This window comes from Pelecanus crispus, chromosome 1 (genome assembly GCF_030463565.1).
Source record: "Pelecanus crispus isolate bPelCri1 chromosome 1, bPelCri1.pri, whole genome shotgun sequence".
NCBI classification, from domain to species: Eukaryota; Metazoa; Chordata; class Aves; order Pelecaniformes; family Pelecanidae; genus Pelecanus; species Pelecanus crispus.
Window position 1 is genome coordinate 211,718,348 of NC_134643.1, and position 12,880 is coordinate 211,731,227.

The 12,880-nt window shown below is 38.5% G+C and overlaps 1 protein-coding gene across 1 annotated transcript in view; it reads right to left on the reverse strand.

Moving 5' to 3' along the window:
- The window catches only part of CEP126 (centrosomal protein 126), a 40,101-nt gene extending 27,221 nt beyond the window's left edge, over nucleotides 1-12,880 (reverse strand). Inside the window, exons 1-4 of the mRNA XM_075727776.1 lie at nucleotides 12,786-12,880; nucleotides 11,685-11,810; nucleotides 3,051-3,196; nucleotides 1,604-1,709 (exon numbers count right to left, since the gene is read on the reverse strand). Of these exons, the coding sequence (XP_075583891.1) occupies nucleotides 1,604-1,709; nucleotides 3,051-3,196; nucleotides 11,685-11,810; nucleotides 12,786-12,880 (473 nt within the window). The remainder of the gene's footprint in view (nucleotides 1-1,603; nucleotides 1,710-3,050; nucleotides 3,197-11,684; nucleotides 11,811-12,785) is intronic.

Sequence of the window (12,880 nt, forward strand, 5' to 3'; positions counted from 1 at the left end):
TGCCAATAGGTCAATGTGGACTCAACTTTTAAGCCTTTTTCATGCTGTGGTCACTTGTTTGAATAGTTTTTTCCTTGCTCAATTGCCAATTTCAAACTTGTAGAAATAGAATAATCTTTGAGACTCTTAGCTCTCTGTCAAATTTGGTTACTAGGGGAACACAAACTGGAAAAGAATATGAATGTATAAATATAATTTCCTTAGGAAATCAGGTTATAAAAATGAAAATCAGGAAAAGAACACACTATCATTATTACAGGACAGTGAATTTTTAAAATCATGCAAATATAATACGAGTGACAGCAATGTTATACTGTAAGAAATTAAGGAAATGGTAAGTGGTTTGAAGATGTCCTGAGAGAAAGCTGTGAGCCCTTGAGGCACAAGGAGCAGTCTGAAGAATGATGAAAAATAAAGAAACAAATGATAAAGGCAGGGGGAAGAGTCACTGAGCTGCTGTCCTTTATCAAGCCTATGAGTGAAATGAGACAAACGATCAGGAACCCTGAGACAGGGTTCAGAAACATCTACATTTTTTTCCATAAATTCAACTTATATTTAGCAGGTAGAATTTTTGTTTGTTTGTTTTTATGGCTGCAATCCTCCTTTATTATGTCAATCCAGTGTAATAGCTGCAGAACTTCATGCATGTTGACTGGCAGATAGCATGAGTATTTAGCTCTGAGAGGTATGAAGTATTTTCTCAGTTGCCCAGTTTATTGCCTGCAAACATGTTTTAATCAGCAGTAGAAAAGTAATCAAACTGAATATTAATGTCACAATGAAGAACACACCGAAGCTTAGAAGTAGGGAGACCCCTTTCAGACAGAATTTATCTCTATTCTGAAGATCTGCACAATTTAGAGCATGCAGAAAATAATTATCATAACAGTAATAACAAAAGCAGCAACAACAAAATAAAACCCTGGACTGAAACGTTAAAGAAATGAGAGATTAGGAAGGGGACAATCATGAAGGAGTACTGAATACAGCAGATAAACTATGCATGAAGAAACATTCTGTGATAAGTCAAGGTATCTTAGAAAAAGTGCTTGGGTAGAGTGAAAAATATGCAATTCAAATTGTATGTTGTGATATAAAACGAAACTGCAGGTGAAACTTATCGGGATGCTCAAGATACATATAGAGGATGAGGAATTTAAAGGAATGAGAGCTGGAAAGAAGATAAGATCATGGGATGAATATACAAACTAAACTAACCTTGAATGTCAAAAAGAAAAAATCTGCTTGAGAATAAGAAATCATCTAGACAGACTACTTTATACTTCATAGAACAGCAGATGGTTTGATAACCATGGCAATCTGAGTCAGGCTATAACTGAATGGGGACTGGGTTAGTCCCAACTATTCCCAGAATTCCGCTGAAGGGAAAAGATGTGTGTCATCTCCTCTGCTGTTTTACCAAATAGACACAAACAACTCAAGGATGTTTCATAATGTTTCATTGGAACAGTTCACATAAATGCTTTCTTTGCCACTAGAGAAATGGCCTACAATTTCTTAAAGAGTAATTGTCTGCTGTTTATTGAATACACTAAGCAATTTACTTCCTTTGATCATCAGAGTAAACAGAAATGCTTACCTGAAGTTGGTTTTGTTTCTGCTGGGCAAGCACAGTCCTGGTGTTAAAACTGATCCTTTAATTTGTTCAAGAGCTTCTTCTAACTGAAAAGCTGCTTTTGTCGGGACTAGAGGGATTAGAGTAAAAAAACAATGGAAAAAATATTTTTAAAATTGGAATATTTTACCATAAATGGTTTGGTTAAGTTTGGAAGCCTAAATCCAGACTGTTACAATAAACTGAGTGGTTTAGCGTCATTAGACATGCTGGAGCATCTCTAGTTCCTCTGAAACAAAACCCCAGTCTATTCAAGTGTTTACAGTAACACATGTATTCAACGGTTGTGCTATTTGTTTTTAGACTGCATTGTTGAAAAAGTAGGTGGTTAAAAAATCCAGCACTAACTTTATTTTTACATCATGATTATTCTGCTCATGATCATTCCACTAAGCCAGAGTTATGGCTTCCAGATATTTTATAGAGGCCAAATTGTGACTTACTAATCAAATCAGTGGAGAAAGAAAGAGTCCAGATAGACACAAGGTGTTGCCTCTTTCAAGTAAGCAAAAGTAGGGTAGAAAGTGGCAGAAGCAGAATTTCCATAAAGGAAAACCAAGAAAAAAAATTGTGATTCATTATATCGCTACACAGTCTGGGCTGTCAGTAGAGCTATGAAGAAGCCCTAAACCAGTACTGTTCTATTTTGTTATTTTAATCTGACATTTGATCTTGAAGTCAGAGACATTACCTCACAGTTGGCGCAATTACAGTTGGGAGAGTAAATCTGCTAAAGAATACCTAAGTAATATACCATATCTTAAGAGTTTCAACACTGGAAAGTTGACTGGAAATCAGACTTGGCTGATGCTGTTAAGAACTCCTGCCAATCTGCACTGATTCCAAGAAAGCAGGAACTGAGTTGAAGTGATCATTGCTTCCCAGCAGTGAGAGAACAGCTTAAAAAGCTGACTAATTCAGCAAAAGTTGTGTAATGCATTAGTATATGCTAGGACTACTTTTACTTAATCATAAACAAAATGCACATCCTTGAATACTTCATATTCAGGGATTCAAATAGGGGATCATTATACTATCCTAGTAACTTCCAGTGGCTTTGTAACACCTTGCACCCAGCTGTGAAAGCACAGTATTGTAAGCAATAAGCACACTGCAGTGAAAAATGTGGGGAAAACCCAGGCAGTCACAATATCTCAAGGAGGTAATGTACTTACTGTGACTGGAATATAATGAAATATTTCACAATACAATTTTAGGATTTTTTTTTTTAATTCCCTCTTTCCACTTTCATCGTATGTATCAGATCTGAGCTTCTTGTCAGTTATGTTTTGCTTATACTAATGAATTCAATTAATTAGAGTGAAGTTAATTGTTCTGTTTGCCTCAGTTATATTCTATTAATAGAAAAACACTTGTATTGGGAATAGTGCTTAAATTTTAATTTACAAACCTATTTGCTTGTGCTGAGAAAAAGGCAGATGAACACGCTGGAATTTATCAGTTGCTTCCTGAAGTTTAATTTTCCTCTGCTGCAGAACTTGTTCTCTAAATCTTTCTTCTTTTTCTTCTTCCTGCTTCCGTCTTTCTTCAAAGGCTCTGTATTTAAGAAGCAAAAGTAGATGATGCCTATGTTTTCTAATTACATTTACTGAAATATTAGTAACTTACTTGCTTATCAGTTTGCAATTTTAGTACAAAAGCATGCTTGTCTACAAATTAAATACTATAAACTTCAGCACAGCTGGATTTTTATGGTTTGTCTGAATGTAAATGGGACAGCAGGTGATGAAGAAGAGACACACCATAATCTTTTTATTTTTTAGCCTCAAGCAGAGATTTGATTCTTTCTTATATGTGAATTAACACGCAGACTCAACCAGTTCTTGCCACCAATGTGACTTCTGCCACACTCTTTACAGTACCACTTAAACGTGTCACAGTGGGCAGATTGATAGGATGGTGAACTGCAAATGCTGTGTGTGTGTGCGCCTTTCACGAGCTGTCGGGGAAATAGTAACAGTTTAAAAGTTGTTATTCAGAAATAAGACAAAAGAACTACAGCTTTTACCTATAAATATGTAAGAGTTAGTATCAGCTTCTAGTTGTTGAGAAGCTTCCTGAAAGACAGATTAGTGCCCAAAATGGGATAAAACAGTAATGTGAAACTATGATTGACAGAATCAGTTGTTAATATCAAGTATGCTAAATGTGTCCTTCTACCGGCTGGAAAGCAAATCAGGCTTTAATTGAAAACAACCATCATCACAAAATTTTCCTTTGGTAGGCACAAGTTTGATGATGCTATGTGGAATTTTTATTCCTGTGGACAAAATCATCAACTTTTGCTGACCAACTTAAATTAGCTCCTTGAGTGAAATATACCCTCTACCAATAAAGTTATTGGCACAGTGCCTATGTAGGCAAAAATTACTTAAATACATAACTCTTCAAGTAAAACTTCTAAAGCCTGCCATGCAAGGATCACTACAACTGGAAGCTTCCCATCTTTAAAGTTCTCCCTGTGTTAGAAATGTGATTTGACAGGTCACTAGTACACTAGGTAGGGTCCCACTCCTAGCCAGCATTACTGGAAAGAAAGGTAGCAATGTTGAACCAGATGTTCTTTGTTTCTCTCGTCACAATAAGATACCTTCCCATAACTTTAATCACTTGCAGTTGCTTTATAGACCTTCTTGCTTAATGGAGCAAAGCTGCTACTTAACAGAGCTACTCCTTAAGCTATTTCATTTATTCTTCCCTTTTCTTCTCAGGGAAAAAGTTCAAACTAAACTATTCAACTGGACCTTCTCTAGTATCCCTTCAAAGTGCTAACTGATCAGCTGTGAAAACAAACAGAAAAATAATTTGAAAGAGGTACGCTTTATCTTATAAAGTCTAAAGGCTGTAATTGCACAATAGTAAAAAATAGAAAAACACCCAACTAATTCCCAAGTACACACTTTTACAGGAATATCCACTTTAATCCACCTGGGAGCCAAAGCGTAGCCGACAGAGACATAAAGAACTTTCACTGTTTTGAAAATTCATATATGCATGGTTGTCAAAACGTACTGAAACTAATGACTGAGATTTCCCAATTTTATGGACAAATTATTGCTTTTCAGTAATAGAAAGTGAAGACTATATATATATTATCTTTAAAGTGGAAACAGACTGTAAACAGATCCCATGCAGCTATTCAAACCTTAAATCACCAAGACTACATACTTGCATTCCTGTCATCATTATGAGTACTCCTTAAAACTCCTCCCCATATCATAAGGGGAAACTGGAAGTTGTGTTACACCTGATCTCCTTTCTTCAGTACGACACCTACAATATTGCCAGTGTTAACCTCAAGAAAGACAGTGGTGGAGCATATGAAAAGAGACAAAATGTGCGAAAGGATCCATTGCTTTTGCTAATGTATATAGCACTCCAGATTAATGGTCTCCAAGGTGAGAAATCAAAATGTCAGTGAACAACATAAGCAACTACTGCTTCTACTTTGGATGTACATTCCCCTCAGAAAGCTCCAGATGTCCCAGCAGTGGTATTCCTCACAATTGTCTTGGATCATAAGAACTGCTGAAGCTACATCCTGTAATGTAAACAGACAGTAGCTTATTTTATTTTTACAACCTATTTATTGCAAATGACACTTCATAGTTACACTTTCAAAAATTTGGGTGAATCTCTACAATTCAAGGTAATGCTTCTTCTAGAGATGAAGTTATAAAACTCTACAGCTTCAAATGAAGGATAAGACAGAAGATTGACTTATGCAAAGAGAAACAATTAAATTAAAGTATGATCCCAACGCTGCAGGTTTCATTTGCAAACTTCAGTTTTTCAGCAAGCAGGAATGGCTTCACTTGAGGCATGAACTTAAGCCAGAGAAGCAGTTACCCAAAAGTAGAAAATATCTGCAGAGAACTCTAGCCACATAAAATGTCACATTGCAATTTGGTTAAAATTTGACAGGAACTTTAATTGTTCATACAATCCAGAAGTTAGAACTAAAAAAGTAGAACTAGAGTTCATTATCAACTGTCAGTATTCCTGTATTTCACTCATGTTAAAATCTGATAACGAAATCCGCAATATTTTACATCTTTATCCTGACTCAAGAAATAGGAAAATCACACCAGAGGAAACAGACTTGCTTATCCTAGTAAGTACTTTAAACACATTCCTCTTGATCCCCTTAATATTTCTAGAAGCTGCTCAAGAAGGCCTTTAGTTGAACTGTAGTTGTTACATTCAGACATGTGGGAAATTCTACAACTTTGCACCTGGAGTAATTCCAGAGTATAACTCCAAAAAGGAAAGAGTAAATTCTGACAGAGCCTTTTTTTATTTATTTTTTAAACGATTTTGGAGTATGGCTTAGCTGCGTTCTTCCACATTCTTAATAACTGGCATAAAAAAAGAGACTGTTGTTCCATATAGCTGGAAATGGGCAAGTCCAAATGCTGATGCAAGAGGTCTTTTTCACCACAGCTCATCATGATCACTATTTGGTTTGGATTAAGACGTGAGGGAGAAAAAGGATCTTATTTTAAATGTAAGGAAATGCATTAAAGACATTCAGTGAAGCCTGCATCATTAACTTCTTGCCCTCACAGAACGTAAATTGTGACACCCAGGTGCATTATGTAAAATAAATAATTTTACAAATGCACATTGACATCTTGCAGAAAAACAGTTAAAGCAAATGTTTGTTCATCCACTCTCCTTAAGCCACCAGCTTAGGTTGATATCACAGATGTAACATTGGCAAAAGAGTACAGTTTTAAGATGGAGAGTTAGCAGAAGAATTTCCTGACCGGTGTTTTTTTAACCCAGTTTTTCTGTCTACTATAAACAACCCAGTGGTGCAGCAATTTTTGAAATGGCTGCCAAAATGTTTATAGTGAATTTGGAATACGACACTTAAAATATTTAGCAGTTTCACATATACAGACATTATATGGAAGGCATTTTTATGTTAAAAACAGTATGACCAGATGGTGGAACTATTTCCTGGTTAATTTTATTAAATTATCTTCACAGTGAAGTGATGGATGCTACATTCCCAGGTGGACTAAGTACTTACTACTACCTTGGATGAAAATAAAAAAAGGAATATATACAGTCCATATGCAATGCTATGAAATGAACCTTTTGATAATGAGTTGATATTATTCATGCATTGCCATATCATGTTTGCAAACCAGTGCACAATAATTTTAAAATTGAGGTAGGTGAGTACTTGTATACTTAATGACTACAGCAAGCTCAATAAAAGGCTAGAATGGGGTGTCACAACCAAAATGCCCTTCATGGGCAAACAGGAAACACACCGTATATCCTTAAAAGGATCTGCAGAGGTTGCCTATAAATCAATTTTTTTAAGTGAGATACTTACTAAGACCATAGGGACACATATTAACTCTATTCCCTCATCTTCTCTGATTATCATGTGATGAAGACAAAAGGACGGCCCCAAATTGCTGTAAGGGCTTCAGAAGGACTGACCCTTACAATGCCATTAGGGCTTACAGAGGGCTGTCCTCCAAAATGCCCTAAAGGTTCACAGGAGGGCTGCCTGCACTATCCACCAGTTGCTACACTCTAAATCTTATTTATGGGCAAAAAGTAAGCATATCTTACAAAAAGCCAAGAATGTTTTTTGTTAGCATAATTAAAATCTTAAGAGTCTAATCCCTATTAATCCAGATATAATTGTTACCAAAAAATAACAATACACTTAGAATACTTCCATACAGAGAAAGCCTCAATAAAAGTGATAATACTTTTGAATTGTTATTCACACACTGAGTTTCTGCCCCTTTTCCTGATGCTCATGCTTCCATTGCTCTTCTGCATCCCAAGGCTGGTAGTTTCATGCTGGTGGTGCTGGGGTGTTACAGTGAGCTGTCAGCATCTGGAGTTCCTTCACCAGGAGCAATATGATGTTCATGTTAATGCTTTCTTCTTCTTCACCTCAGGATCCACTTGGAGTAATTTTTATATTTGCTAACACACTTTTACACCTTTGCTCTTTCTTCATCAATCTGCAGCTCCACAGTACCTCCAAATATTCCATACATGGTGCCTTTTACACATACTACATGCTATTCTTTTGTTCTTTTTGTTACCGCTAAAGCCAGTTTTGTCAGATCTAGGTCTGCATTTCTTTAACCGACTATCGGTGAGTTGTTTATAGCTATGGGGTCTCCAGTGCCAAGCCTGTGTGCCATCTCTTATCATCCCCTGCCTGTACTCCTCTACACCACATCCTGCACCTCCGATTCTCAAGGCCTCTGCGATCGTACCAGGCCTGTATTTCCCTCCACTACATCATTATGTTAAGAGTCATAAATATCTCATTCGCTACATAGAATAACTGCTTGTTACTGCTATCTATATAAAACTACGGTCACACCATAAAAAGATAAACAAAGGCAAAATAAATTAGCCACAGACACCTGGTCAATTAGAGAAATTGCTGTTACAGCTAAAGCAAGCAAAACAAAGCTGTGGGCAGGTCAAGAAAAGTTCAGCGAGAGCAAGCCTGGCAAGCGTCCATCCTGAGGCCTTGCAAATTCAGCACAATCCTGTGGCCCGTTACCAGAAATGGCAATACTGGTTTGCAGGTCTACATGCTTACAGTGACCACTACTTTTCACGGTTTCATTCTGATGTAGAAAGCAATACTAAATTCTTAACACTTTGCCCTTTCTGTTTACCAAGTGCTAACATTTTGCTCCCATTTCTGGAATTAGACTGCTTTTCGTTCTGTATCAACAACACTGATGAATAATTTAGAGCTTTTATTAAATAATCAATGATAATCAGCCAGTAGGTGGAGCACAAAGCTTGTGCATATGTTGAAAATAAAGTATTTTTGAAAAACCAGCAATAATGGGAATAGATTGGGAGGTGATGTAAACGACGAAAGCATTTCCTTGCCCAATTACAACACATGGATTAGCTATTCAGATTTCAAGGTAATTCAAAACACTGAACCAAGCCAGCTGACTGTAAGGCTTATTTAAAAACGCACATAGAGAACTGCATGAGGAGATATTCTATTTCCACAACCAACTACCTGCAACCAGTAACATCACAGTAAAATGGGATACACATTTTGCATTGAGCAGTAACAGCAGGATGGCTGCAGTCCCCAGAAAATCGGCAGCTGGTATTTGAAAAGTACTGTGGTATATAAACACAAAATATGATATCCTATTCATTTACATCAAGTATGTGTTTAGCCAGTAGCTCTTATTTCTGGAATACTGTTATTTAAACAAAAATACCTGTCCCCACTGCCCTGGAGCATATTTAATTCTTAAGCTGATCTTGAAATCGCAACTTCATGTATTAGTGATCCAATAAAGGATTGACTTTCTTGATATTCCTGCAACTTGTGTAAAGACAAGCAGTAGGCTGGTCGTTCACTGTGTTGAAGCACTGCTGTTAACACAAAACTAAGGAGCTTGGTCAGTACCAGAGATGCAAAGAAACTGATGGCATCAGATAGGATAGGAATATGGGTTCCTTTAAGTATTCACTTTGAAAAAGATCTGTGACTTAAGTTACCGAGACTTTGCTTTGCAAAGCTATACTTGCTTTTTTCTGTGCAAGTAATATTTTTGTATTTTACTAATAAACCCATTAACTGAGCACATCTGGTCAGAATTTTTTAATGCTGAACCTGCTGCATTTTAGAGGTATTGACAACAGATCAATACCAACCCTGTCAGGGGATCTTATGAGTGTCCATAAATACCTGAAGGGAGGGTGCAAAGAGGACAGAGCCAGGCTCTTTTCAGTGCTGCCCAGTGACAGGACCAGAGGCAATGGGCACAAACTGAAACACAGGAGGTTCCCTCTGAACGTAAGGAAATACTTTTGTTTTACTGTGAGGGTGACAGAGCACTGGCACAGGTTGCCCAGAGACTTTGCAGAGTCTCCATCCTTGGAGATACTCAAAAGCTGTCTGGACATGGTCCTGGGCAGCGAGCTCTAGGTAGCCCTTCTGTAGCTGGGGGGTTGGACCAGATGACCTTGAGAGGTCCCTTCCAACCTCAACCATTCTGTGTGAAGGTCAGAAGTAGAAAACAAACTGTCATACTTCACAGTGCACTCATGTCTACTCTCTGTATGTTGAAAGAAAAAAAATACAAGAGAAACAACTTCAGTTTTGAAATTATAGAACAGCAGTGCCAAGAATAACTTCTGATACATGCCTGTAAGCCCTGTCAGAGAGAGAATTTAGGGTGCTGCCAGGTGAGAATGTGGAGCTTAAGGAAGTCATGCTACCCTTGAGAAACCATCATCATAGCTAACACCTTTACATGTGTTACAAAGCTAATGGATCTTGGCTCATGCACAACTTTGAGACATGAACTGATGGTTGATCCATTAGAACATAAATCAGTTCCTACCTGCACAACTGTCAGGAAAAAAAATACTCAATTTCAAGGAACTTTTTATTTCCAAATTTCTTTTCCTCCATATATGCAATGACCCTTAATTTTGAATTATATTTCACAGCTTATTAATACTGTATGCACTTACTACTTTTCTAACATTAGACAACTAACTCCTTTTCAGTTATTAGGGGAAGACTTGTCATCACAGACTTCCATTTGAACTGCTTATTATGTTTACAGTTATGCCATTCTCAATTATCACAAATGGAAACAATTTCATTTTATGAATACCACACCTAGATTTTTAACTGGCTCACCTGAGTAACTTGGATTTATACTGTGTTTCTTAAGGCTGCAATGAAATTCATATGGAAATGTATTTATGTATCAATGAGTATTAGTTTAACTCTACCAGCCTATCAAAAATATGCAGGCTGTCTGGCATTTGCTTTTACATTACAGTATAATATTTCAAGATCAGTAATACAATAAACAGTGTTCATCTGAGGTGCGTAATATTACAGTGGTGCTGTTCCAGAAAACCAAACAAGATATTTAATCTTTCAGCTGAGACTCAGTTTATTATCTGCAAAGGTTGTGGGTCACACACTGTCTTCAATCATTCCGAGGTGATTATACTTCTTATACCATTTTTCTTTATATTTCCAAACATAGGCTGACAGCACATAACTGTCAAGCTAAAATGGCAGTGTAACCAGTATCTACTGCCTCTCTTATGAGTTATCAATGTGTTTCAATAAGTAAACATTGTACGACAGAAATCACCTGACATGGGAAAGATGGGGGATGAGCATTAACGAGTTAACACTGGGTAGAGGAAGCTGGTCTGAGGCTGGGGGCTTGCTCTGAATTGTCTCAGGGAGGAACCCAGCTGCCTCTGCAGCATACAGAGCCGAGTCTCCAGTATGTGCGCATGCGATCTCAATGCTAAGGAAAAAACCCCTATGCCTATTAAAGTTTTTGGCACTTCACTGAAACATCTCAATGTATAATTTAATTAATCCATTTGTCACAGGGTATTTCATGACTTTGCATTGTCATGTATGCGGAAAGGCAGAACGTTCAAAGCTCTGTTTAAAATGACAATGCAGAATAACTTTATTACAAATATAATCCTGTACTGGAAAGATTTTGCATTGTGTTTACTGGGAAGTGGGAGCACAAAGGCCCACCACGTAGGGGAGGCTGTGCAGCTGTTACGCCACGCGGATGGAAAAGCATACACGTCAGAAGGCAACGACAACCGCCTGCCTGCTGACCTGTACTGTACATCTGAATGCATTTTTCACACACCCACTGAAGCTAATAAAAACCAGAATAATACTAGAAATGCAGATCCATGAAATGAAAGCGCTACTTACCTTTACTTTATAGAATAAGAGGTGACTACAGTGAGTTTCCAAGAAGTAGCAAGTAACTCAGAATATTGTTCTTTTTATATTTTATTTGTCCTATAGCAAAAAACTGGATTGGTGAAACTTTTTGGCCTAGATTCCTCTAGAACAAAGCAGTGAGGCTATTTAACAATGTGAACGTGCAAATAGTAGAAATATACTGAACTGTTTCAAGGTTTTGACTCGCCTTTTTTTTTTTTTTTTTTTTTACAATCTCCCACCAAAGAAGCCCTAGTTACTTACCTCCTTCTTCTGTTTGTCTCTATCAAATATTTCTGTGCCCTACTCCGACACATTTTTTGATCTTCTTTCAATGCCTGACGTTCTTCTTCTAAATCCTGTTCAAAATGAAATGGTAAAGCTCTGTCCCTAGCGTTGTGTTAAGGACAATGGAAACTGTATCAAACAGCTCATTAGAAGACTAAAAGCCTGCATGATTGACTCACATACGTTTTTCAGGAACGGGAAAATATCCATGAGACACAAAACACTGATATGCCTTTTGACTAAGTACACGACAGTTGGTCCCACAAATGTATATTATGGTCATACCTAACTTTATGTTTATCCAGAAAAAAATGTAATTGCATTTTAAAGTTCAGAGTGATTTTGACAGAAGATTTGCACTCACCTTTCATGGTATCTGCAAATGAAAAATCTCACCTTTATTATGTGTATTTGAAGATACATCTTCCTGCTATTATCTAAATCTAACACATGGAAACATTTATCACATGGAAAATGTTTCAATAGTAAGAACAGCCACCCTCCCAATCTAAAGGATTAGATTTTTATACTGAAATTCATTAATATCGCTGGAGAAAAGCTCTCCACAGTGCAAGACCAGTCCTGCCTCACTTCATTAATGATTTAAGTAGCACTGTACAGGTGCAGCTTAGAACTTGTATCAGTACTGCTCATTAAATTCAAGAAAACAAGGATCCCCAAGTTAGGATGGAAAATACAGTTCCCAACGGCAGTACCTCTCTCTGAGAGGGAAAACAAAGGCCACCACTCCAAAGCTGCCCGAGAAGCCAACTTTTCTACAGCAGTTTAAAAAAAAACGCGCAAGTTTTATTTCGAGCCGCCCCTGAGGCGACCCCTGACGGCGGGGCAGGGCGGGGGCCGTGCCCCCCCACCCCACACGGCCCCCACACGGGCCCACTCCCCCCTTCGCAGGGCGCAGGACGGCCCCGGCGCCCCGCGGGCCCTGCCCCTCTGCGGGGAGGCCGGCCGCTCCCGAGGCAGAGCCTCCCGAGGCAGACCCGCCCCAGGGCCGCCCTCACGGCCCGCCCCAGCCCCTCGCCCCCGGCGGGGCCCGCGGCGGGATGCGCGGAAGGATACACAGCGGCGAGCCGCCTCCCGCCGGCCCAGTCCTGGCGGCCGCCGGGGAGGCCTCGCCCCCGCGCCGCGCCGCCGCCCGTCCCGCTCGGCTCCAT